Source organism: Oncorhynchus tshawytscha, linkage group LG05 (genome assembly GCF_018296145.1).
Source record: "Oncorhynchus tshawytscha isolate Ot180627B linkage group LG05, Otsh_v2.0, whole genome shotgun sequence".
NCBI lineage: Eukaryota > Metazoa > Chordata > Actinopteri > Salmoniformes > Salmonidae > Oncorhynchus > Oncorhynchus tshawytscha.
Window position 1 is genome coordinate 42,944,059 of NC_056433.1, and position 22,986 is coordinate 42,967,044.

Genomic DNA, 22,986 nt, shown 5'->3' on the forward strand with positions numbered 1-22,986 from the left:
CGGCTTACATTACCATCGGTAGCTGCAGGAACAGGGTTGGAGAGACCATGGAATACAAAGCTTGGGCGGAATATATTACCTGTCGTTCAGAGAGACTAGATGCTCCTCAAAACAGTGGTTGGACAAAAGTATGGAAACATCTTCAAATTTGTGGATTCGGCCATTTCAGCCACACCCGTTTAACCCGTATAAAAATCGAGCACACCGCCATGCAATCTCCATAGCCAAACATTTCCGGTAGAACGGCCCGCAAGGAAGACCTCAGTGACTTTCAACGTGGCACTGTCATAGCGTGCCACCTTTCCAACGAATAAGTTTGTCAAATTTCTGCCTTGCTAGAGCTGCCCCGGTCAACTGTAAGTGCTGTTATTGTGAAGTGAAAACATCTAGGAGCAACAACGGCTCACCCGTGACGTGGTTGGCCATGCAAGCTCACAGAATGAGACCGCCAAGTGCTGAAGCGCGTAAAAAATAATCTGTCCTCAGTTGCAACACTCAAGAACGAGCTCCAAACTACCTCTGAAAGCAACGTCAGAACAAGAAGTATTCGTCAGGAGCTTCACAAAATGGATTTCTATGGCCGAGGAGACACACACAAACCTAAGATCACCATGACCAATGCCAAGCAGCTAGAGTGGTGTAAAGTCCATTGGACTCTGGAGCAGTGGAAACGCATTCTCTGGAGTAATGAATCACGCTTCACCAGTCCAACAGACTGCCAGATGGCGGGATGCCAGGAGAATGCTACCTGTCCCAATGCATAGTGCCAACTGTAAAGATTGGTGGAAGAGGAATAATGGTCTGAGGCTATTTTTCATGGTTCGGGCTAGGCCCCTTAGTTCCAGTGAAGGGAAATCTTAACGCTACAGCATACAATGACATTCTAGACAACTCTATGCTTCCAATTTTGTGGCAAAAGTTTAGGCAATGCTCTTTCCCGTTTCAGCATGACAATGCACCTGTGCAAAAGCGAGGTCTATACAAAAACTGTTTGGCGAGATTGGTGTGGAAGAAATTGACTGGTCTGCTGAGAGAACTGACTTCGAACACCTCTGGGAATTAATTGGAACGCCGACTGTGAGCCAGGCTTAAATCTCCCCCAAAAATCAGTGCACGACCACCCTAATGCTCGTGGCTGAATGGAAGCAAGTCCCCGCAGCAATGTTCCATCGTAGTGGAAAGCCTTTCCAGAAGAGTGGAAGCTGTTATAGCAGCAAATGGGGTACGATGAGCAGGTGTCCACATACTTTGGCCATGTACTGTAAGGGTTCTTATAAACCCAGACATTTCTATCTGCAATCCTGTGTTAAAGCAGAGTTTTGATAGTTGCCACTAAAAAGGAGGATCCTACCGGCTACTATATTTATTTCTCAGCTGCTCATATTAAGCACATGCTCAGCTATAAAACTGGTGTAGTCTACCTGGCATGATTGAAAACCTAACTGCGAGAAAGCGGTCTTCATTCGCTATTCGAGTTGCATACGGATTACATGTCTTTATTCCACTGCAAATTTGATAATGGGATGGGCCATTCTAAATCAAAACAAATTTCACATACTAGTAAAGACGAGATTCAATTGAGAATAGTCTGATGTGTGAAAGTATGATCACTTGATGAGAGAACAGCGTGTGTAGCCTGAGGCAAGAACAGAGTGCAAGCTTTTTTGTGACAAATCATCAAAAGCTTTTAGTCACATCATGCAGCCCATATTTGTTTTGGAGTTCTAAGACACTACGGTTTGTATCATTCCCAAATAAAGTTACCAAATAACTAAATCTAGCGTATAGGACTTGTTTGAAATTATGACAGACACATCATATGCACACTCGCTCCAGAATGGGGAAAATATCCTTTCTATTTTATTTCAGCAAAGTTCAATTATATTGTTCTTACTGTAAAATATCAAATAATGGCACGAGACTTAGGCATATTTAGTCCACTAAATGAACGAACATACGGCAAATAGCCAGATAACATACAGTAGGCCAACTCATATTCTGTTCTGAGAAAAAAAAAAATCATATTGTTTCTTTAGACCTGCCTAATATAAATTGATTTATTGTGATGGTGTATATTAAAACAGATGTATAACTTTTTTTTTGTTATTAAGAATGTTCCAAAGGTACGCATCAGCAGCTTCTATACAAGTAGAAACGGCAGGTTCATCGGTACACAGCAGAGACATTTTGTTCTAGCAAGAGAAGAAATGGCCTCCTACTGTGCGAAGTCCTTATTGGCAGTCAGATCTATTGGTGTGTCTGTACCATAACGTTAGGTATACTCAAGAGCTCATGCATGGACACAGACTTAGGTATTTTAAGTAACAGCTAAACACATCATATATATGTTAGTTAATGCTATCGGTCATTCGATGACAGTCCATGACATGGCACGCAACCATTGGTTGATGCATGCAACATCTGAGCAGGGGAACACGACAACAGGTTTCAGGAGCCAGCTAGTTAGATATGACTCCACCATGGGCAACAACAAATTGGCTACTAGTTAGTATTCACCAAAATACACTACTGGTCAAAGGTTTAAGAACACCTACTTATTCAAGGGTTTTTGTTTATTCTGACTATTTTCTACATTGTAGAATAATAGTGAAGACATCAAAACTATGAAACAACACATATGGAATCATGTAGTAACCAAAAGTGTTAAATCATCAAATTCTTCAAAAACCCACCCATTGCCCTGATGACAGCTTTGCACACTCTTGGCATTCTCTCAACCAGCTTCATGAGGTTGTCACCTGGAATAGATTTCAATTAACAGGTGTGCCTTGTTAAAAGTTCATTTGTGGAACTTCTTTCCTTCTTATTGCGTTTGAGCTAATCAGTTGTGTTGTGACAAGGTAGGGGTGGTATACAGAAGATAGGGCTATTTGGTAAAACACCAAGTCCATATAATGACAAGAACAGCTCAAATAGGCAAAGAGAAATGACAGTCCATCAATACTTTAAGACGTGAATGTCAGTCAAGACGGAAAATGTCAAGAACTTTTAAAGTAAACTTTTAAAGTGCAGTCGCAAAAACCATCAAGCGCTATGATGAAACTGGCTCTCATGAGGACCGCCACAAAAATGGAAGACACAGAGTTCCCTCTGCTGCAGAGGATAAGTTCATTAGAGTTAACTGCACCTCAGATTGCAGCCCAAATAAATGCTTCAAAAAGTTAAACAGACACATCAACATCAACTGTTCAGAGGAGACTGCATGAATCAGGCCTTCATGGTTGAATTGCTGCAAAGAAACCACCACTAAAGGACACCGATAAGAAGAAGAGACTTACTTGGGCCAAGAAACACAAGCAATGGACATTAGATCAGTGGAAATTTGTCCTTTGGTCTGGAGTCCAAACTTGGAGACTTTTGGTTCCAACCGGCGTGGCTTTGTGAGACGCAAAGTGGGTGAACGGATGATCTTGTCATGTGTATTTCCCACCGTAAATCATGGAGGAGGTGGTGTTATGGTACTTTGCTGGTGACACAGTCTGATTTATTTAGAATTCAAGGCACAGTTAACCAGTATGGCTACCACAGCATTCTGCAGGGATATGCCATCACATCTGGTCTGCGCTTAGTGGGACTATCATTTGTTTTTCAAAAGGACAATGACCAAACGCACCTCCAGGCTGTGTAAGGGCTATTTTACCAAGAAGGAGAGTGATGGTGTGCTGCATCGGATGACTTGGCCTCCACAATACCCAACCTAAACCAAATTGAGATGGTTTGGGATGAGTTGAACCGCAGAGTGAAGGAAAAGCAGCCAACAAGTGCTCAGCATAAGTGGGAACCCCTTCAAGACTGTTGGAAAACTATTCCAGGTGAAGCCGGTTGAGAGATTGCCAAGAGTGTGCAAAGCGGTCATCAAGGCAAAGTGTGGCTATTTGAAGCATCTCAAATATATTTTGATTTGTTTAATACTTTTTGGTTCCTACATTATTCCATGTGTCATTTAATAGTTTTAATGTCGTCACTATTATTCTACAATGTAGAAAATAGTACAAATAAAGAAAAACCCTTGAATGAGTAGGTGTTCTAAAACTTCTGACTGGTAGTTAATGTTCAATTCATAGTTAGTTTATCCAGTGACCACTGTATTTAGAAGGATAGCTACTGTCTGAAATGTAGCTAACATTAGATAGTGGCTACTGACAGGCCAGTAAGCTACTAGCCAACTAATCAACAGTTTGTGGGAAGGTACTAGCCAACAGTTTGTGGGAAGGTACAAATAGCAATTAGTGGACTCTTTATGAAAGGTCGGACAATGAAACTAAAATAGATTGGTAGCTATCTGGTGGGGCTTTCATTTATTTCCCAATTCATTAATTCAGCTGAAGCTGGGTTTCCCAAGTCGTTCGGTGCTGACTGGTCATACCCGTAAGCAGACTAAACAGATTGCTCTTCAGGGCATCTGTGTGACGTCAAATCCAAGAAGGCTCAACCAAAGTAACTTATGAATATTAATGACTTTGCCTCCGGCTACCCTATGAAAGGACATTTCGCTAAATGGATAGGGGAGCCAAAATAATCACACCATAAACCCCCACGCTAACTCTGGAGTTCATAATCCCAAACAACGACTACAGGGAGGCCAAATCCTGGAGTTAAGTGCCTAGTGTCATGATCACTTTAGGAGTGGCCATAAAAGAGGGCATTTTGACAAATTCTCCATTACAAAATCCATACCAGTGAATGAAGTGATGTCACTAAGCAAAAACAACGAAGGAATTTACATAATAAACCAAAAAGGGTATTATTTTTGGGTGAGTTTAACTAATTCTGGAGTCCATAGGATAAAATCTATAATAATATTATTAAGTACACAGGGTGTACCACCCTGCATTGAAATGTAATGCAATAAGCCCACATTTGGTTCATACAGAACCTTTGCAGATATATGCATTGAAAGTTCTGAGATCAGCCAATGGGGAAGAATATACCCATGGCCTTTTGGAGCAGTCACTCTGACTTCAGGCTCACTCAGAGACAGCGGCTCTGAGCACCACATCCTGGCTTCCCAAGACAGAGAAGGGAGTGTGTGTGGGGGGGGGGGATTGTTGCTGCTCAGGAGGCTCTCTAAACACAGGAAGGATTTACACACGGTTTATCTAACAGCCAATTGATCATGGGAATATCGCATAACCTTTTTTGGGCTTAAAATAGACCGCCATGTTCCTCCACTTGGCCCAGCGCACTGTTTAATGCTGCAGTGCTGCCTGATGGGTAAATTCACGTCAGAGAATGAGTGATGAGTCTCCGTAAACAGAAAAGAAGAATGAATGTGTGACTCAAGAGGACGACATGAAAAACAATATCCTCAGACACTGAACTACCTGTAAGGAGAGCCAGGAAGTAATTATGACCTCTCAGCTAAAAGTGCATCTAAATTCTGTCTTTGATTTGACAGGGGAGATGTTGGTCATTACGGCATGTTGATATTCCACATGAAAACCAATCACATAGGGATCACTTAAGAGTGCCAACCCTGTAGGAAAGTGAGGGATAGTTTCAGCTCCTTGAGGTAGGCTAAGCTACAAGGATGCAATGAAATACTTTAAGAGTAAAATCACTTCAAAATGTGTCATATCTTTGATCATGAATGACACTTAATAATTGGATAAGACTATCGAAAACCATTGCACGGACCAACACAAGGGTGGTTCAAAGGGTTTTCATGCTCAATAGATTTAACTTGAACATCAAACAAGTTCTCACATTTCGGAAACTTAATCACACTTTCAAAACATTAAAAACACCCATCACTTACATAAACAATTCGTGTGTATAAGACAACAGATCAGCCCAGAGCTCCAACTGGGCTTAAATTTAACTATACTGCATGTCCTTGGTTACTTAAAACCCAAAACAAGTGTTCAGACAACATTAACTCTCTAGCCAAGGAATGTGACAATTCCACAGGCTGTGGTGAAGACATGTGAAAACCTAATACTTGACGGGAGAACATGGATTAACCTCTGGGCAGAAGGTGGGTAACAGCCCCAGTGGCATTCACAAGTGGAAAAGCCCCATCTATTAATCTGAGGTCTGGGCGGAAGATATCTATCTCACTGTTTGCTTTGGATGTTTTAACGGTCGGGATGAGGGGGAGGAGGCTACATAAACGGCCAACAATACCCATTCGAGGACATACTCCAAACGCATTTGGAAAGTATTCCCGGGATATGGGAAGAATGCCATCTATGTGTATACAAGTAGGGGCTGATTAATCAGAGTTCGCTTGGCTGGGATTCACAGTGGACTAAGAGGATGAAAGTAGGGGGACCTCAGCTGGGCAAAAAGGGGATTACATAGAGGTATACAGGTTTGCATAGGGCCAAGGCTTTACCTGAACATGATGAATCCAATGGATTCCACCGCTGCCCTTCTGACATCATCGTTCACGTCACTCACCTGAAAAGGTAGAGAACAATGAATTAACAGCAGGAAGAATGCGTTGGGGCAAGAAGATAATGTAACATCCACTACTAATAATTTTGCTGCACAAAAGCAAAAATGAAAAACTCCCAATCAGCCAAAATATCAAAGATTTGGGAGAAGCCTATACTTTGTTCATAAACAGCTCATATCAAAGCTTAATCACACCTTTCGCTTATGCAGGCTGCCATCGGTAGGAACAACCATCTGACCCAGTAACAATAACATGAATTAATCTATTTGGGCTTTCTGTACTACCAAAGGATTTCATTATCGTGAAAAATATACACTAGATGACCAAATGTATGTGGACATCTGCTCGTCAAACATCTCATTCCAAAATCATGGCCATTAATGGAGTTGGTCTCCCTTTGCTGTGATAACAGCCTCCACTCTTCTGGGAAGGCTTTCCACTAGATGTTGGAAAATTGCTGCGGGGACTTGCTTCCATTCAGCCACAAGAGCATTTGTGAAGTTGGGCACCGATGTTGGGCGATTAGGCCTGTCTCTCAATCGGCGTTCCAATTCATCCCAAAGGTGTTAGATGGGGATTAGGTCAGGACTCTGTGCAGGCCAGTCAAGTTCTTTCACACCAAACAATTTCTGTATGGACCTCGCTTTGTGCACAGGAGCATTGTAATGCTGAAACAGGAAAGGGCCTTCCCCAAACTGTTGCCATAAAGTTGGAAGCACAGAATTGTGTAGGATGTCATTGTATGCAGTGGCGTTAAGATTTCCCTTCACTGGAACTAAGGGGCCTAGCCTGAACCATGAAAAACAGCCCCAGAGCATTATTCCTCCTACACCAAACTTTACAGTTGGCACTATGCATTTGGGCAGGTAGCGTTTCGCCTGGCATCCGCCAAACCCAGATTCGTTCGCCGGCCTGCCAGATGGTGAGGCGTGACTCATCACTCCAGAGAACGCATTTCCACTGCTCTAGAGTCCAATGGCGGCACTTGACATTGCGCATGGTGATCTTAGGCTTGTGTGCAGCTGCTCAGCCATGGAAATCCATTTCATTAAGCTCCCGACGAACAGTTCTTGTGCTGACGTTGCTTCCAGAGGCAGTTTGGAATCCAATAATTTGAAGGGGTGTCCACATACTTTTGTATATATTATACCAACACATAATAGACTGTCATAACCATCCTCGCAATTACAATACTTAATAGCTTGGCTATCCATGGCCTGCTCTGTTACCTGGTTGTTGGTGTCCTGCGTGAGAAAGGGGAAGGAGGATACTTACAGCCACATGCAGCAGACGTCTGATGGCCTTGTTGTTTCCGGAGCCGCAGTAGGCCATGCCCACTGTGTACATTCCGGAGCGTCGCAGGATCGGGTCCTAGAGCAGACACAGTGACAGAACACACAGAGCCTTAGTTAAGAGACGAGTCTGCAGCAGTAAGTCTAGCCATGGCAACAATGTGTGGTCAACAACATCTAATTTGACATCTAGCACATTTTTAAAAAAAGGTCCAATGCAGACATTTTCATCTCAATATCAAATAATTTCTGGGTAACAATTAAGAACCTTCCGGTGATTGTTTTCAATCAAAATAGCCAAAAAGAAAAAAAATAACTTCTTAGCAAAGAGTTATTTCTCAAGCAAGCATTTTGATAGAACTGTCAGGGAGTGGTCTAAATGGGGAGGAGAAAACTGAAATTTAGCTGTTATTGACAGAGGTATGGAACTCTCTTATTGGTCTAAATCAAATCAAATTTTATTTGTCACATACACATGGTTAGCAGATGTTAATGCGAGTGTAGCGAAATGCTTGTGCTTCTAGTTCCGACAATGCAGTAATAACCAACAAGTAATCTAACTAACAATTCCAAAACTACTGTCTTATACACAGTGTAAGGGGATAAAGAATATGTACATACGGATATATGAATGAGTGATGGTACAGAGCAGCATAGGCAAGATACAGTAGATGGTATCGAGTACAGTATATACATATGAGATGAGTATGTAAACAAAGTGGCATAGTTAATTAAAGTGGCTAGTGATACATGTATTACATAAGGATGCAGTCGATGATATAGAGTACAGTATATACGTATACATATGAGATGAATAATGTAGGGTAAGTAACATTATATAAGGTAGCATTGTTTAAAGTGGCTAGTGATATATTTACATCATTTCCCATCATTTCCCATTATTAAAGTGGCTGGAGTTGAGTCAGTGTCAGTGTGTTGGCAGCAGCCACTCAATGTTAGTGGTGGCTGTTTAACAGTCTGATGGCCTTGAGATAGCTGTTTTTCAGTCTCTCGGTCCCAGCTTTGATGCACCTGTACTGACCTCGCCTTCTGGATGATGGCGGGGTGAACAGGCAGTGGCTCGGGTGGTTGATGTCCTTGATGATCTTTATGGCCTTCCTGTAACATCGGGTGGTGTAGGTGTCCTGGAGGGCAGGTAGTTTGCCCCCGGTGATGCGTTGTGCAGACCTCACTACCCTGTGGAGAGCCTTACGGTTGTGGGCGGAGCAGTTGCCGTACCAGGCGGTGATACAGCCCGCCAGGATGCTCTCGATTGTGCATCTGTAGAAGTTTGTGAGTGCTTTTGGTGACAAGCCGAATTTCTTCAGCCTCCTGAGGTTGAAGAGGCGCTGCTGCGCCTTCTTCACGATGCTGTCTGTGTGAGTGGACCAATTCAGTTTGTCTGTGATGTGTATGCCGAGGAACTTAACTTGCTACCCTCTCCACTACTGTTCCATCGATGTGGATAGGGGGGTGTTCCCTCTGCTGTTTCCTGAAGTCCACAATCATCTCCTTAGTTTTGTTGACGTTGAGTGTGAGGTTATTTTCCTGACACCACACTCCGAGGGCCCTCACCTCCTCCCTGTAGGCCGTCTCATCGTTGTTGGTAATCAAGCCTACCACTGTTGTGTCGTCCACAAACTTGTTGATTGAGTTGGAGGCGTGCGTGGCCACGCAGTCGTGGGTGAACAGGGAGTACAGGAGAGGGCTCAGAACGCACCCTTGTGGGGCCCCAGTGTTGAGGATCAGCGGGGAGGAGATGTTGTTGCCTACCCTCACCACCTGGGGGCGGCCCGTCAGGAAGTCCAGTACCCAGTTGCACAGGGCGGGGTCGAGACCCAGGGTCTTGATGACGAGCTTGGAGGGTACTATGGTGTTGAATGCCGAGCTGTAGTCGATGAACAGCATTCTCACATAGGTATTCCTCTTGTCCAGATGGGTTAGGGCAGTGTGCAGTGTGGTTGAGATTGCATCGTCTATGGACCTATTTGGGCGGTAAGCAAATTGGAGTGGATCTAGGGTGTCAGGTAGGGTGGAGGTGATATGGTCCTTGACTAGTCTCTCAAAGCACTTCATGATGACGGAAGTGAGTGTTACGGGGCGGTAGTCGTTTATAGCTCAGTTACCTTAGCTTTCTTGGGAACAGGACAATGGTGGCCCTCTTGAAGCATGTGGGAACAGCAGACTGGTATAGGGATTGATTGAATATGTCCGTAAACACACCGGCCAGCTGGTCTGCGCATGCTCTGAGGCGGCTGGGGATGCCGTCTGGGCCTGCAGCCTTGCGAGGGTTAACACGTTTAAATGTCTTACTCACCTCGCCTGCAGTGAAGGAGAGTCCGCATGTTTTCGTTGCAGGCCGTGTCAGTGGCACTGTATTGTCCTCAAAGCGGGCAAAAAAGTTATTTAGTCTGCCTGGGAGCAAGACATCCTGGTCCGTGACTGGGCTGGATATCTTCTTGTAGTCCGTGATTGACTGTAGACCCTGCCACATACCTCTTGTGTCTGAGCCGTTGAATTGAGATTCTACTTTGTCTCTGTACTGACGCTTAGCTTGTTTGATAGCCTTGCGGAGGGAATAGCTGCACTGTTTGTGTTCGGTCATGTTACCAGTCACCTTGCCCTGATTAAAAGCAGTGGTTCGCGCTTTCAGTTTCACGCAAATGCTGCCATCAATCCACGGTTTCTGGTTAGGGAATGTTTTAATCGTTGCTATGGGAACGACATCTTCAACGCACGTTCTAATGAACTCGCACACCGAATCAGCGTATTCGTCAATATTGTTATCTTACGCAATACGAAACATATCCCAGTCCACGTGATGGAAGCAGTCTTGGAGTGTGGAGTCAGCTTGGTCGGACCAGCGTTGGACAGACCTCAGCGTGGGAGCCTCTTGTTTTAGTTTCTGTCTGTAGGCAGGGATCAACAAAATGGAGTCGTGGTCAGCTTTTCCGAAAGGAGGGCGGGGCAGGGCCTTATATGCGTCGCGGAAGTTAGAGTAACAATGATCCAAGGTTTTTCCACCCCTGGTTGCGCAATCGATATGCTGATAAAATTTAGGGAGTCTTGTTTTCAGATTAGCCTTGTTAAAATCCCCAGCTACAATGAATGCAGCCTCCGGATAAATGGATTCCAGTTTGCAAAGAGTCAAATAAAGTTTGTTCAGAGCCATCGATGTGTCTGCTTGGGGGGGGGGGCATATACGGCTGTGATTATAATCGAAGAGAATTCTCTTGGTAGATAACTAATTTGCCGTCTGAGGCCGACACCCACCAAAACAGGCTGAAATTTCAATTGAACAGCTTTTACACTAAAATGGCATCAGTATTTTCACAATATTATTCCAACCTCAGTGTAGAAATATACAGTCCTGGAAAAAATGAAGAGACCACTGCAAAATGATCAGTTTCTCTGGTTTTACTATTTATAGGTATGTGTTTGGGTAAAATTAACATTTTGGTTTGATTCTATAAATTACTGACAACATTTCTCCCAAATCCAAATAAAAATAGTAATTTAGAGCATTTATTTGCAGAAAATGGTCAAAATAACAAAAAGATGCAGTGTTGTCAGATCTCGAATAATGCGAAGAAAATAAGTTTATATTCATTTTTAAAACACAATATTAATGTTTTAACTTAGGAAGAGTTCAGAAATCAATATTTGGTGGAATAACCTGGATTTTCTTGGCATGCTCTCTACCAGTCTTTCACATTGATGTTGGGTCACTATGTCACTCCTGGCGCAAAAATTCAAGCAGCTCGGCTTTGTTCGATGGCTTGTGATCATCCATCTTCCTCTTGATCACATTTCAGAGGTTTTCAATGGAGTTCAGGCCCTGACAGGGTTGGCCATGACAGGGTCTTGATCTGGTGGTTCTCCATCCACACCTTGGCTGTGTGGCATTGTCCTGCTGGAAAAAACAATCCTCAGAGTTGGGGAACATTGTCAGAACAGAAGGAAGCAAGTTCTCTTTCAGGACAACCTTGTACATGACTTGATTCATGCGTCCTTCACAAAGACAAATCTGCCCGATTCCAGCCTTGCTGAAGCACCCCCTGAACATCACAGATCCTCCAAAATGTCACAGTGGGTGCGAGACAATGTGGCTTGTAGGCCTCTCCAGGTCTCCATCTAACCATTAGACAACCAGGTGTTGAGCAAGCTGAAAATTGGACTTATCTGAGAAGATGACCTTACTCCTGTCCTCTACGGTCCAATCCTTCTGGTCTATTGCAAACCTCAGCCTGGCTCATCTTTTCTTCTCATTGGTCTTTTTTCTAGCTTTGCACAACTTCAGCCCCGCCCCTAAGAGCCTGTTTCGAACCGTCCTCGCCATGCACTTCACCCCAGCACTTCACCCCAGTGAAGTTTAATTTAGGTCACTTGATATCATCCTATCATCCTGACATTCAAATGAGTTGTCGGTCATCCCCGTCAGTGGAGTTATTTTCGCCCTCTGCCGGTCTGTAGCTTTGTTGTCCCCAATGTCTGCTGCTGGACCTTTTCCTTATAAACCGCCGTCTTTGAAATTGTAAGGATGGAAGCAACCTGACACTCACTGTATCCCTCTGTCAGTAAAGCCAGATTTGAACCCTTATTTCGCTCACTCAAAACATTCCTTTTCAACTCTTTTGGCATGGTCAATTGTTATTTTTAATTCCAATTACCTTTGAGGTACTACTAGCACTGCTTTTGCCATCCAGCTGGTCCTATTGCAAGAGGAGAGTGATTACCACAGTAGTGGTTTTTATACTTTTCCTAGTTAAATAAGATTTGGTTCAGATGATCACCTAATTAGTACCTCATTCAGTAGAATGAGGTGTGCCTGTGTTGGAATTCAACAGACACTGGAATGGAAGCCATACATGTAGAGATGCTGATTTAAGAAAAATATACACCAATCTCTTAATTTTTCCCAGAGCTGTACAGTTCAAGAGAGGTATTCATGGTCACAGTCAATTGAAACAGATGAATACAGGCAGGAAAAAAGCAAAAGCAACCACATTTGGCAACAATAGGCAAAAGGGTTAACTGTCATGGGTGCATAGCCAAGGAATAAATATGGTGGTAGCAGATAAGGCAAATTTCCCCCCTTACAATGCAAAGTGCTGAGAAGCCATATACCCATCATCACCAAGCATAATGGAAGAAGAGTGTGTGCGTGTGACTGTTACCTTGTCTCTGCAGAGGCTCTCGATGAGCGTGTCTGCCTCCTCCATGCGTCCGTACATGACCATGGCGATTCCAACGGACAGGCCGCGCAGGATCTTCTCGTGCTGCGTCTCCTGGGCGTAGCCCACCATGTCCTCAATGGCCTGTGCCGACTTCGAGCCCAGCATGACCAGCCCCAGGGCCAGACCCACAGCTTCACCTGGGAACAGAGGGCAGACATGAGCACCGCATGATGGTAGAGGTCTGTGCGGGACTGATTTCTTCATCCCACTCACTCCTACAGCTTTTCATACCGCACGCGCCTACTCCCACTGGCCTTTTGTCTGACTCCCACCCGCAAGAACTGGTCCCGTACCAAACCGCAGTCCTGCAATTGTTATTTTAGGCGTATGTGACACAGCTTGCTTGGCAGCCATGGTCCCAGCAATTTTTGTGCCTTGTAGTCAAAACCAAAATGGGCAAAAATAACCAAGAAATACGTTTAAAAATTTGATTCTCACATGGCCAATTATATTAAGCTATCGGTATTACTGGGCTATATCAGCCAATAGGCTTGACAGCATGAAAGAGCCAGAGTTGGAGAGAGAACGGACACTTGCACTTTTACTTCAGCTACGTTTTGCATAATCTAGCCTACCTTAAAGGAAAGGTTCACCCATTTTGAATGTTATATTGTTTTTGTGCATCTGAGTGATGTTCTATCAATTCCCTGGGCCATTTCATGTTTTCATCTGTATTTGAATTAACAGCGTTTAAGCAGCCATAAATCCATCCGGTATAATGTAGCACCATGATGAAGTCATTGACTACACTGGAAGTTAACAGGAATACAACTTTTAGATCGCAAAAACATCTATCGCACTTGTCAAATTTCAATACTGGCCGATGTCTTTACTCAGAAGGATTTCTTCTCTCGAATAAGCCATTGATCATATTTTTGCGATATTCCTACCTTGAGAAATGTGTAATTTAACTTCATTTTTCCTATTTGTGTCTGCCTTTTTAGTCTAGGATGCTTTGCATGGTGCTGTTGCCAGATATATTATAGAAAGTAGATAGGAATACAATGAATAAAGAAATGTATAACGCCCCACGCAGCAGACTGTCAACCAATTGCGTTCAAGTTGTCATGCTGAGTCAAGCAGTCGTTAAGCTAATTGTCACACAATCCCCTTCTCAAAGTCAGTGTATATGTCGATAAACGTGCCTATTTTCCTCAAAAGTACGTAATGTCACGAATATAAAGCTATACGATACTACAGATAATCAACTTACTATCTCACATCTTTGAAAAGATTTGTAATGTTGTACTACTTGTTGATGAAATTCGTGCTTATGTTGGGTTTTTGAGCTAGCGCCCAATAAACTCCCCTTCACCCCTTGAAGGAGAGCGCTCGTTTTCCCAGAATTGCCCAGAATGCACTGAACGACCCATTGACAGAGCATGGGCAAGATTTCCCCAACTTCTCAAAAGTATATCTGCCATTGCGAACGTTAGACTTCTTCCTCTCTGAGGTACATCGATCTGCAGGTTGAACATGGTGAGATTGTAAACTCTTAAATTGATAGTTCAGTTTGTTTAGGCAATTTTAAAGTTAACTTGCTACATTGCATGCTGATATTGTCTTTGGTATTATTCTGTGTAGCTACGTTTGCTAGGTTGCCAGCCCATAGAGAAAGCATTGCAGATGAGTCGACTTGAGCTGAAACAGATTTCCATCACGATTTTCCATGAACCAACCTTATTATAAACGCTAAAATTTATAAAGAAATAAAAAAACATATTTTTTTTAAAATATATATATATATATATATATATATTGTTCTCAGTGTTATTTAACACTGTCAATTAAAGGAATGAGTGGTTTTGGGTGGATAGTTCCTATTTTTAAGCCAATTTCCTGCAACTCCTTCAGTTTTAAAGCAAGTTTCCTGCAATTCTACACATTTTTCCATGCAGCTGAGAGAACATTTAGCAGTTTTAAAGCTAATTGGCAATTCTATTAATTTATCCATGTGTTATTTTGCTCAAACATAAAATACTGCTTAAATTCATTGTTTTTGGAATTGCCAATTCTCTGTCTAGCTTTTGGTGATTGTTAGTTCTCAAAGATTTTATATATATATATATATATTTTTTTTTTTTTTTTTTTTTTTTTTTTAAATAGGTCCATCATCTTTTCTACATACTTTATATCTGGGTTTTAGTCATTTAAGTTTACACTTAAGTGTTTTCCATCCCAGAAATATATTTAAACAAAATAAAGATACCCGAGGAATAAAATGTCTGTACACAATAATACCAAAGTCAATATAATCATGTGAAGGAGCTAGTTGTAAAATTGCCTAAACAAACTGTACTATCAATTTAGGAGTTCATCTCACAGAGTTCAGCTTGCAGTTCATCTCTGCCCAGAGCGAGTGCAGGGTGCATTGCTATGGCAACAACAGACACAGGGCGCATTGCGAGATGGTACTTGAAGGAGAAATTGAGTTGAATAATTTAGTACACCGGGCAGACTGAGCACATCTAAGCTAAATTCCTACCCGATTTCCTGATTTTACAGATGGACCACTTGTAGATTAAATCATGGTGAACACTTATTTTACCCACTGATAGAAGGCTTTCACCAAATTGATAAGGAGTTTCGTTTTTTGGGGGGGGGTTGGATCATTCCTTTAATAGAGATCACATATGCACCTGATCTCACATGCCCAACTAGTAGAGGAAGGCTACTGAAACTTAAGGCAGCAAAAATGAAGAAACTTTGTCTCACGTTTTGCATAGCCAGACTATAGCCATCAAACTAAACTCTGGACGTCGAAGCCAGTCACACTGCGTTTTTTTAATTGTTCCCCTCTAATCAGGGACTGACTTATACCTGGGAAACCAGGTGGGTGCAATGAATTATCAGGTGGAAGAGAAAACCAGCAGGCTGCGGACCTCGTAGGGTAAGAGTTGAATACCCCTGGCCTATAGCCTACCTTATAGGAGCAGGACGATTTGCAGCTAGAGTCAAATACATGGCTTATCAATAGCACCTCAATTCACGTTGGTTGAGCGCCCTCCACTTCTTTCCATTATCAATAATTATTTCAAGATACTGTAGTAAACTGTAGCCTAATCGTATTAAAGTGAATTTCCTTGGAAAGAAACTGTACCATGCTTCTCTGCCCATGCATTTAATTGAAATCACACATTTAGCCTATCGTCACACACGATCTTGCATGCCCAACTAGGAGAGGAGAGGTATAGGCTACTGAACTTGAAGCAGCGAATGATGAGTGTTTGTGTGTGTGAGAATTGTGCAACAAAAAGGTGCTTTTAATACAATATATTGGAGAACGCATACAAAACAGAAAGATGACCGTTTCCATATTTGTCTGTATGAAAAATGCTGACCACGCCGCAATGATCTCTGCCCTCTACATATAGAACACGGTGCTCCTATAGGATATACAATAGGACAACACGGTGCTCCTATGTTGTTTTTGCTAGTATCACTGAACTCTTATCAAAATGTTTTTCTGAATTCACTACCGATGGGGATTTGACATCCCATGTTACACTCTATAAAGGCTACATAGAGATGCTAGTTGGCTACATTTAAACTTGAATAGCACTGAATTCCCTATTGTCTGTTCAGGTCCATCTACCTGTTACTGCATCATCCTGGTACAGGTTAGACTTGAGCAGGCCGTAAACATCCTGCCTGGCCGTACCCAAGGCAGCCAATCCCAGGCCTAGACCTCCGCCGTGACGGACAATCTGTGGAAGGAAACAAAGAAAACCACAGACACGAAGACAACTTTGTATTCAACTCAAATGTGATATGATGTCCCTCTGATGGGCTTCGGATAATTATTTCTATACTGCTTACACACAAGATCAAATCTAAGTGACCAAAGGGGTAGGGAGGCTATGGGTTGATTTGGAATTGGGCACAAAAAATGTCACGCATCTGCATGTTGCCACTCACGTCGTTGCTGGCGTTCTTGAGCTGGCTGAGCAGGTAGTCGATAATGTCCCCCCCGTGGTTGGCGTGGATCAGCCCGAGGGCGTACAGGCCGCCTCCCTCCTGGTAGGCCGATCCAGGGGAGGTGTCTTTGGGCAGATATGTGGCCATCAACTGCAGCGCCTCTTTCTCGTGGCCCTGAAACAGAGATGTAGGTGAAATGTGGTTCTTTATATAAAAATCTGAATATCCATCTCAGATATCCATTTAGGTTTAAATTGTTTCAGCAAAAGTTTACCTTGTGAATGACGCCAAGACTGGCAGTGGCTGTGAACTTGGCCCAGTTGGTGGCTCTTGCAAGCCACTCCAAGTTCTCCCTGTTAAAATAATGAATAAAATCACATCACACATTTAAACAGAGCGTTGTTCCTTTATGCCCTCACACCACTAGGTAAATGTACCCCACTACCACCCTCACAATAAAAGAGAAATGTAAAACTGGACTGGCAAAACAGAAGATGATAGTCTCCATTTGTTAATGTTATAGCTGTTGATGTTAAAGCATAGTGGCTATACCTGAGGAACTGGTCACTTGTGGTTCCCGTATGCATGAAGGAGTTAGCTATGACCGTGGCTGTGTGGCACACTGAATTTCGGACTGCATCCTGCAATAGGTAGACAAAGCAACAAAATATGTGTGAAAACCTTGAGGTTGAAAAAATCCAGTATGTATCCAATATATACAGTACCAGTCAAAAGTGTGAACACCTACTCATTCAAGAGATTCTTGATTTTTACTATTGTCTACATTGTATTATAATAATAGTGAAGACATCAAAACTATGAAATAATACATATGGAATCATGTAGTAAGCAAAAAAAAAAAAGTCAAATCAAAATATATTTTATATTTGAGATTCTAAAAAGTAGCCACCCATTGCCTTCACAGTGTTGCACACTCTTGGCATTCTCTCAACCAGCTTCATGAGGTAGTCACCTGGAATACATTTCAATTAACAGGTGTGCCTTCTTAAAAGTAAATTTGTGGAATTTCTTTCCCTTCTTATTGTGTTTGAGCCAATCAGTTGTGCATACAGAAGAAAGCCCTATTTGGTAAACGGCCAAGTCCATATTATGGCAAGAACAGCTCAAATAAGCAAAGAGAAACGATAGTCCATCAACACTTTTAAGACATGAAGTCAATGAAGAAAATTTGAACAACTGAGTTTCTTCAAGTGCAGCTGCAAAAAACATCAAGCACTATGATGAAACTGGCTCTCATGAGGACTGCCACAGGAATGGAAGACCCAGAGTTACCTCTGCTGCAGAGGATAAGTTCATTAGAGCTACCAGCATCAGAAATTGCAGCCCAAATAAATGCTTCACTAAGTTCAAGTAACAGACACATCTAAACATCAACTGTTCAGAGGAGACTATGTGAATCAGGCCTTCATGGTCGAATTGCTGCAAAGAAACCACTAAAGAACACCAATAAGAAAATGAGACTTGCTTGGGCCAAGAAACACGAGCAATGGACATTAAACCGGTGGAACTCTGTCCCTTGGTCTGATGAATCCAAATGGGAGATTTTTGGTTCCAACCGGCGTGTCTTTGTCGGACACAGAGTAGGTGAACTGATGATCTCTGCAAGTGTGGTTCCCACCGTGAAGCATGTAGGTGGTGGTGTGATGGTGCTTTGCTGGTGACACTGTTGCGGATTTATTTAGAATTCAAGGCACACTTAACCAGCATGGCTCCCACAGCATTCTGCATTGATACGCCATCCCATCTGGTTTGCGCTTAGTGGGACTATCATTTGTTTTTTAACAGGACAATGACCCAACACAACTCCATTCTGTGTAAGGGCTATTTGACCAAGAAGTAGAGTGATGGAGGGCTGCATCAGATGACCTGCCCTCCACAATCAGCCATCCTCAACCCAATTGAGATGGTTTGGGTTGAGTTGGACTTTGAAGCATCTCAAATATATTTTTATTTGTTCAACACTTTTTTGGTTACTACGTGATTCCATGTGTTATTTCATAGTTTTGATGTCTACCCCAGTATTCTACAATGTAGAAAATAGTTTAAAAAATTAAGAAAAACCCTTGAGCGAGTAGGTGTCCAAACTTGAGACTGGTACTGTATGTCTAATACTCATACTGGCATCCTTTACCTTTGTGTTCTTGAGAATCATTAGGTCTGTGTTGTTGTTCCGGATGAGGAACTGTAGATGCAATTCGATGGCCATTTTGCCGCTGAGAATTTTTGTCATCTTTGCAATCTGGTCCTTTGGCTCATCGTTCTATGCAAGCAGAGGCAGGGATGACCAATTATTTTGGGTGACAACAACCATTTAAAATTGCAAAAGACAACCATCTGGTAGAGGTGGGGGTAACATTGGGTCTTTCGTACTCACGTCTGCTGCTTTTCCTGCAGGGGAGCTGCTGGCCTTATCGTCCGTCTCCATAGCATCACTGAGACCAAGGAGAAAATATGATAACTTCCATGCAACTTCAAAGATAAAATACAATGCTGATTGGCTAAACTTGGCAAAATCAACTTTGTTTCACAGTAAATTATCTGTGAAATGTCAAGATATTCTGCCTACACCGACATTCAATTTTAACACATCTTACTACATTTTCTACCCATTTTCACTGCTCACTCCATCTTTCCATAACCTTTATTTCTTTCCTTTACCTACCCTTCAGACCTTGAGGCTGTACCCTCCACCTCGCCTACCTGTCTTTGTCCAGGGTGGGCACGGTGCCCGTGTTGGTAGAGCCGGGCACGGCAGGGATGGGCGTGCCCACAGTGCGCAGGTTCTGGATGACAGAGGAGAGGAACTGCTGGCTGGCGCTTTCATACAGGTCGAAGCAGATCTGGTAGGCCATCAACAGGTTGTCTTCCTTCACCAGCTTCTCCAGGATGTCACTCACCGCCTGTGGGTCATCCAGGAAGATCAGGCACTGTGGAGGAGCGAGACAAAGTTTGAGTGTGATGCATGGTGGTCAAGTGGTTACTTCCTTGTATTAGTAAAGTGTATTTATTTGACATTGAACACATTTGCAGCTAAAAGCTGAATTGCAGTAACCAAAACAAAAAGAGATTTACGTGGGGGAATGAAGACCGGTAATCTTTAGTCAGCCTCAAAGCGACTGATTCTGCTGGCAACACATGTGAGTATGGGCATATGCAACCTGTTTGTCCTGATGAAGACCCACCTCAGACCAAAACATTGCTACAAATAAAAGTGGTTTATGTGTTTGTCTTCTCGTTTCCTCGTGCAGTTTCTCACAAATCCCCCTAACAATAAGGTGTGCATGTGATAATGTTAATTTTCAAAGTAATTTGTCATTGAATGACTAATTCCACTGGGTCAAGATGTTAGTTTCAGATGGTGAAATCAGAGAACCACCATCCTACCACCAAACTGTGGGAAGCTGAATGGATACCAAAAAAAGTCTGAGCCCAAATTGAAGTGTCCTTTCTTCCTGTACCTGGCAAACGTTGATGAAGTCAGGCTTCTCCAGATTCATGTAGAGCTTGACTAGCACTCGGAGTACCTCATTGCGAAACTTCTTAATTTGCATCAGTGACATGCAGACCTTCAAGCTGTAGGCCAGTAGGCCACTAACGTCATTCTGTTGAAGATGAGAAAAAGGAAGAGGGTTAGGATTGCAAGTTGTTACTGGAAGAAATACATTTACACCACAACATTCCCTTCAAATGTAGGCTAAACCAAAAAGACAATGATCTGTGGATTTTCATGAAGCTAATCATTTTTGATTACATTAAGTAGTCAAATTAAACTTAATTTGTGTAACCAAAACATAATTGTTTCAGAAGACGACCAGGGGAACCGCTGACCGATTCGAGGATGGTCTTCTCAAAGATGTCCAGGCGCCGCGTCTCCAGGGCAATGCCGATGGACTGCTTGTACTTGTGGTCGCCCAGGCACCGCAGGAACATCTTGTTGACGATGCCCTCGAGCCGGGGATCGATGCTCTTCTTCTCCTCATCTTCGGGAAGCTCAGCATTCTCCACCCGTTGCTTGGTGTAGTGGTCGATACATTTGGCTAAGAGGGAGAGACAAAGGACATCAAATAACTGCTTTATACCGCTGAGGAATAATTAACCGCTGTGATTTGTGGTATCAGTGAGTTGATATCTGAATTAGCAACGCTGGTCAGTGGGTATACATCAATTGAATGTTATTGAGGTGTCTATGGATAATGTAACAAAAGGGAAGCCTAAAGATCAGCAGGACCCTGAGGTCATCATCAAGAATGTGTACTTAGGGACACATGCAGTTGTGACATCACTCACCGATAATAGTCTCCACATACTCAGAGTTGTCTGTGACATTGAAAAGGTCTCCTGCACCCAGAGCATAGTTCAACGACTCATCAAATGCCCCGAGGTGGTAGAACACTTTAGAAGCCACCAAGGCAGCAAACGCCCTGCTCCGAAACGTCTCATCTTCATACAGGACCTCGCTGTGAGGAGAGAACACCATTTAGAAATAAACCCATTTATCATGAAGAACTTTACCTTGACATGTGTCTCTTCCAATAAAACAGACAACTTTGTGCATCATTTCCTTATCAAAAAAAAAACGTACATTTTGTCAACAGATCCCGATATCTCAGCCCAGAAGTCATTGACAATGGAGTTCAGCTTGTGCAGAGCAAACTCCTACAAGCAAAACAATCCCAACGTTAGTATAAAATTTAAAGATCATGGTCTAATAGGATTTTGGTATACTCTAGGTCCAGGATTGGTGACCCCTGGTGTATTCTCACTGGATAACAAGCTGTGTTTATGATACCTTGAGCTGGGGCTCCTCCTCATCCAGGAGCGAAATGATTCCAGCTGAAATCAAAGAATATGTAGCTAGTCAGTTTCAACATCATGGATAAAACCTGATACATATGTGTACTTAGCTAGTTAACGTTTGTCATAGTTTCCTAGCTAGTCAAATTAGCTACATGTGAAGCCCAAACAGGTCAAATGGTAGCCGCGTTAACCAGGCTTTGAAAACAAATTATACAGCATGTTGTTTTACATTATCTAGTTTGCCTACTAGCTAGATGAGCAGGGCACAACTGTTGACAACTAGTAGGGTGTCCACCCACTCTGCCCAGCGTGGTGAAAACAGGCTTAGGTGATGACATTTCACTTATGTTATAAAAATACATTTCACCAAGACACATGATTATTTATGTTATGAATCATTCAGTGGGTTAGCTTAACTCTTAAGGAGGCTGCGAATTTTCGCAGCTTTTTGTTAAAAATCGCGCAACATTTCAGCGCCTTGCTACTCATGTCAGGAATATAGTATATGCATATGATTAGTATGTGTGGATAGAAAACACTCAGACGTTTCTAAAACTGGTTAAATCACAGCTGTGACTATAACAGAACGTCTGTTTCATCGAAAAGCGCAGGAAAATCTGATCACTGAAAGTGGAAAAAATATCCATGCGCCACTTACATGAATTGTTGAAGGTGAACCGTATTAAATGAGGCCGAGCTTGCAGTACCTACAGCTTCCACAGGATGTATAGAGTCTCCTCATTTGATTCGGATTTGATTCTTGGTCGAACCAACCCAAGGGAACCGATTCCCTCCGACCTGAAACAGGATGTTTTGGTAGGTTTTTCCGGTCATTTTTTCCAGACGATTGCCTATAGCATTTACATCGCCTCCTGATGAATTTTATCGCTTATTAACGTGTACTAATACCTAAAGTTGCATTACAAAAGTATTTCTAGTGTTTTGTGAAAGTTTATCGTCGACTTTTTAACTTTTAAAAAATGACGTTACGTTATGAAACGCTATTTTTTCCCGTTTATCACACAGTCTTCATAGATCGATATCTAGGCTATATATGGACCGATTTAATCGAAAAAAGACCCAATATTGATTATGGGACATCAAGGAGTGCCAACAAAGAAGATGGTCAAAGGTAATGAATGTTTTATATTTTATTTATGCGTTTTGGGTAGCGCCGTCTACCGCAAAATCTGTCTGTTTAGGTGACGTTGCAGTATTTTGGGGGTACATGCTATCAGATAATAGCTTCTCATGCTTTCGCCGAAAAGCATTTTACAAATCTGACTTGGTGGCTAGATTC

At 42.6% G+C, this 22,986-nt stretch overlaps 1 protein-coding gene across 1 annotated transcript in view; it reads right to left on the minus strand.

Moving 5' to 3' along the window:
- LOC112250611 (26S proteasome non-ATPase regulatory subunit 1) overlaps positions 1-22,986 on the minus strand; it is a 122,925-nt gene that overhangs the window by 86,489 nt on the left and 13,450 nt on the right. Inside the window, exons 2-16 of the mRNA XM_042321921.1 lie at positions 21,679-21,722; positions 21,472-21,545; positions 21,177-21,346; positions 20,718-20,926; positions 20,348-20,491; positions 19,590-19,816; positions 19,264-19,321; positions 19,021-19,149; positions 17,421-17,509; positions 17,143-17,221; positions 16,869-17,042; positions 16,546-16,657; positions 12,891-13,087; positions 7,697-7,792; positions 6,359-6,423 (exon numbers count right to left, since the gene is read on the minus strand). Coding sequence (XP_042177855.1) covers positions 6,359-6,423; positions 7,697-7,792; positions 12,891-13,087; positions 16,546-16,657; positions 16,869-17,042; positions 17,143-17,221; positions 17,421-17,509; positions 19,021-19,149; positions 19,264-19,321; positions 19,590-19,816; positions 20,348-20,491; positions 20,718-20,926; positions 21,177-21,346; positions 21,472-21,545; positions 21,679-21,722 — 1,867 coding nt within the window. The remainder of the gene's footprint in view (positions 1-6,358; positions 6,424-7,696; positions 7,793-12,890; positions 13,088-16,545; positions 16,658-16,868; positions 17,043-17,142; positions 17,222-17,420; positions 17,510-19,020; positions 19,150-19,263; positions 19,322-19,589; positions 19,817-20,347; positions 20,492-20,717; positions 20,927-21,176; positions 21,347-21,471; positions 21,546-21,678; positions 21,723-22,986) is intronic.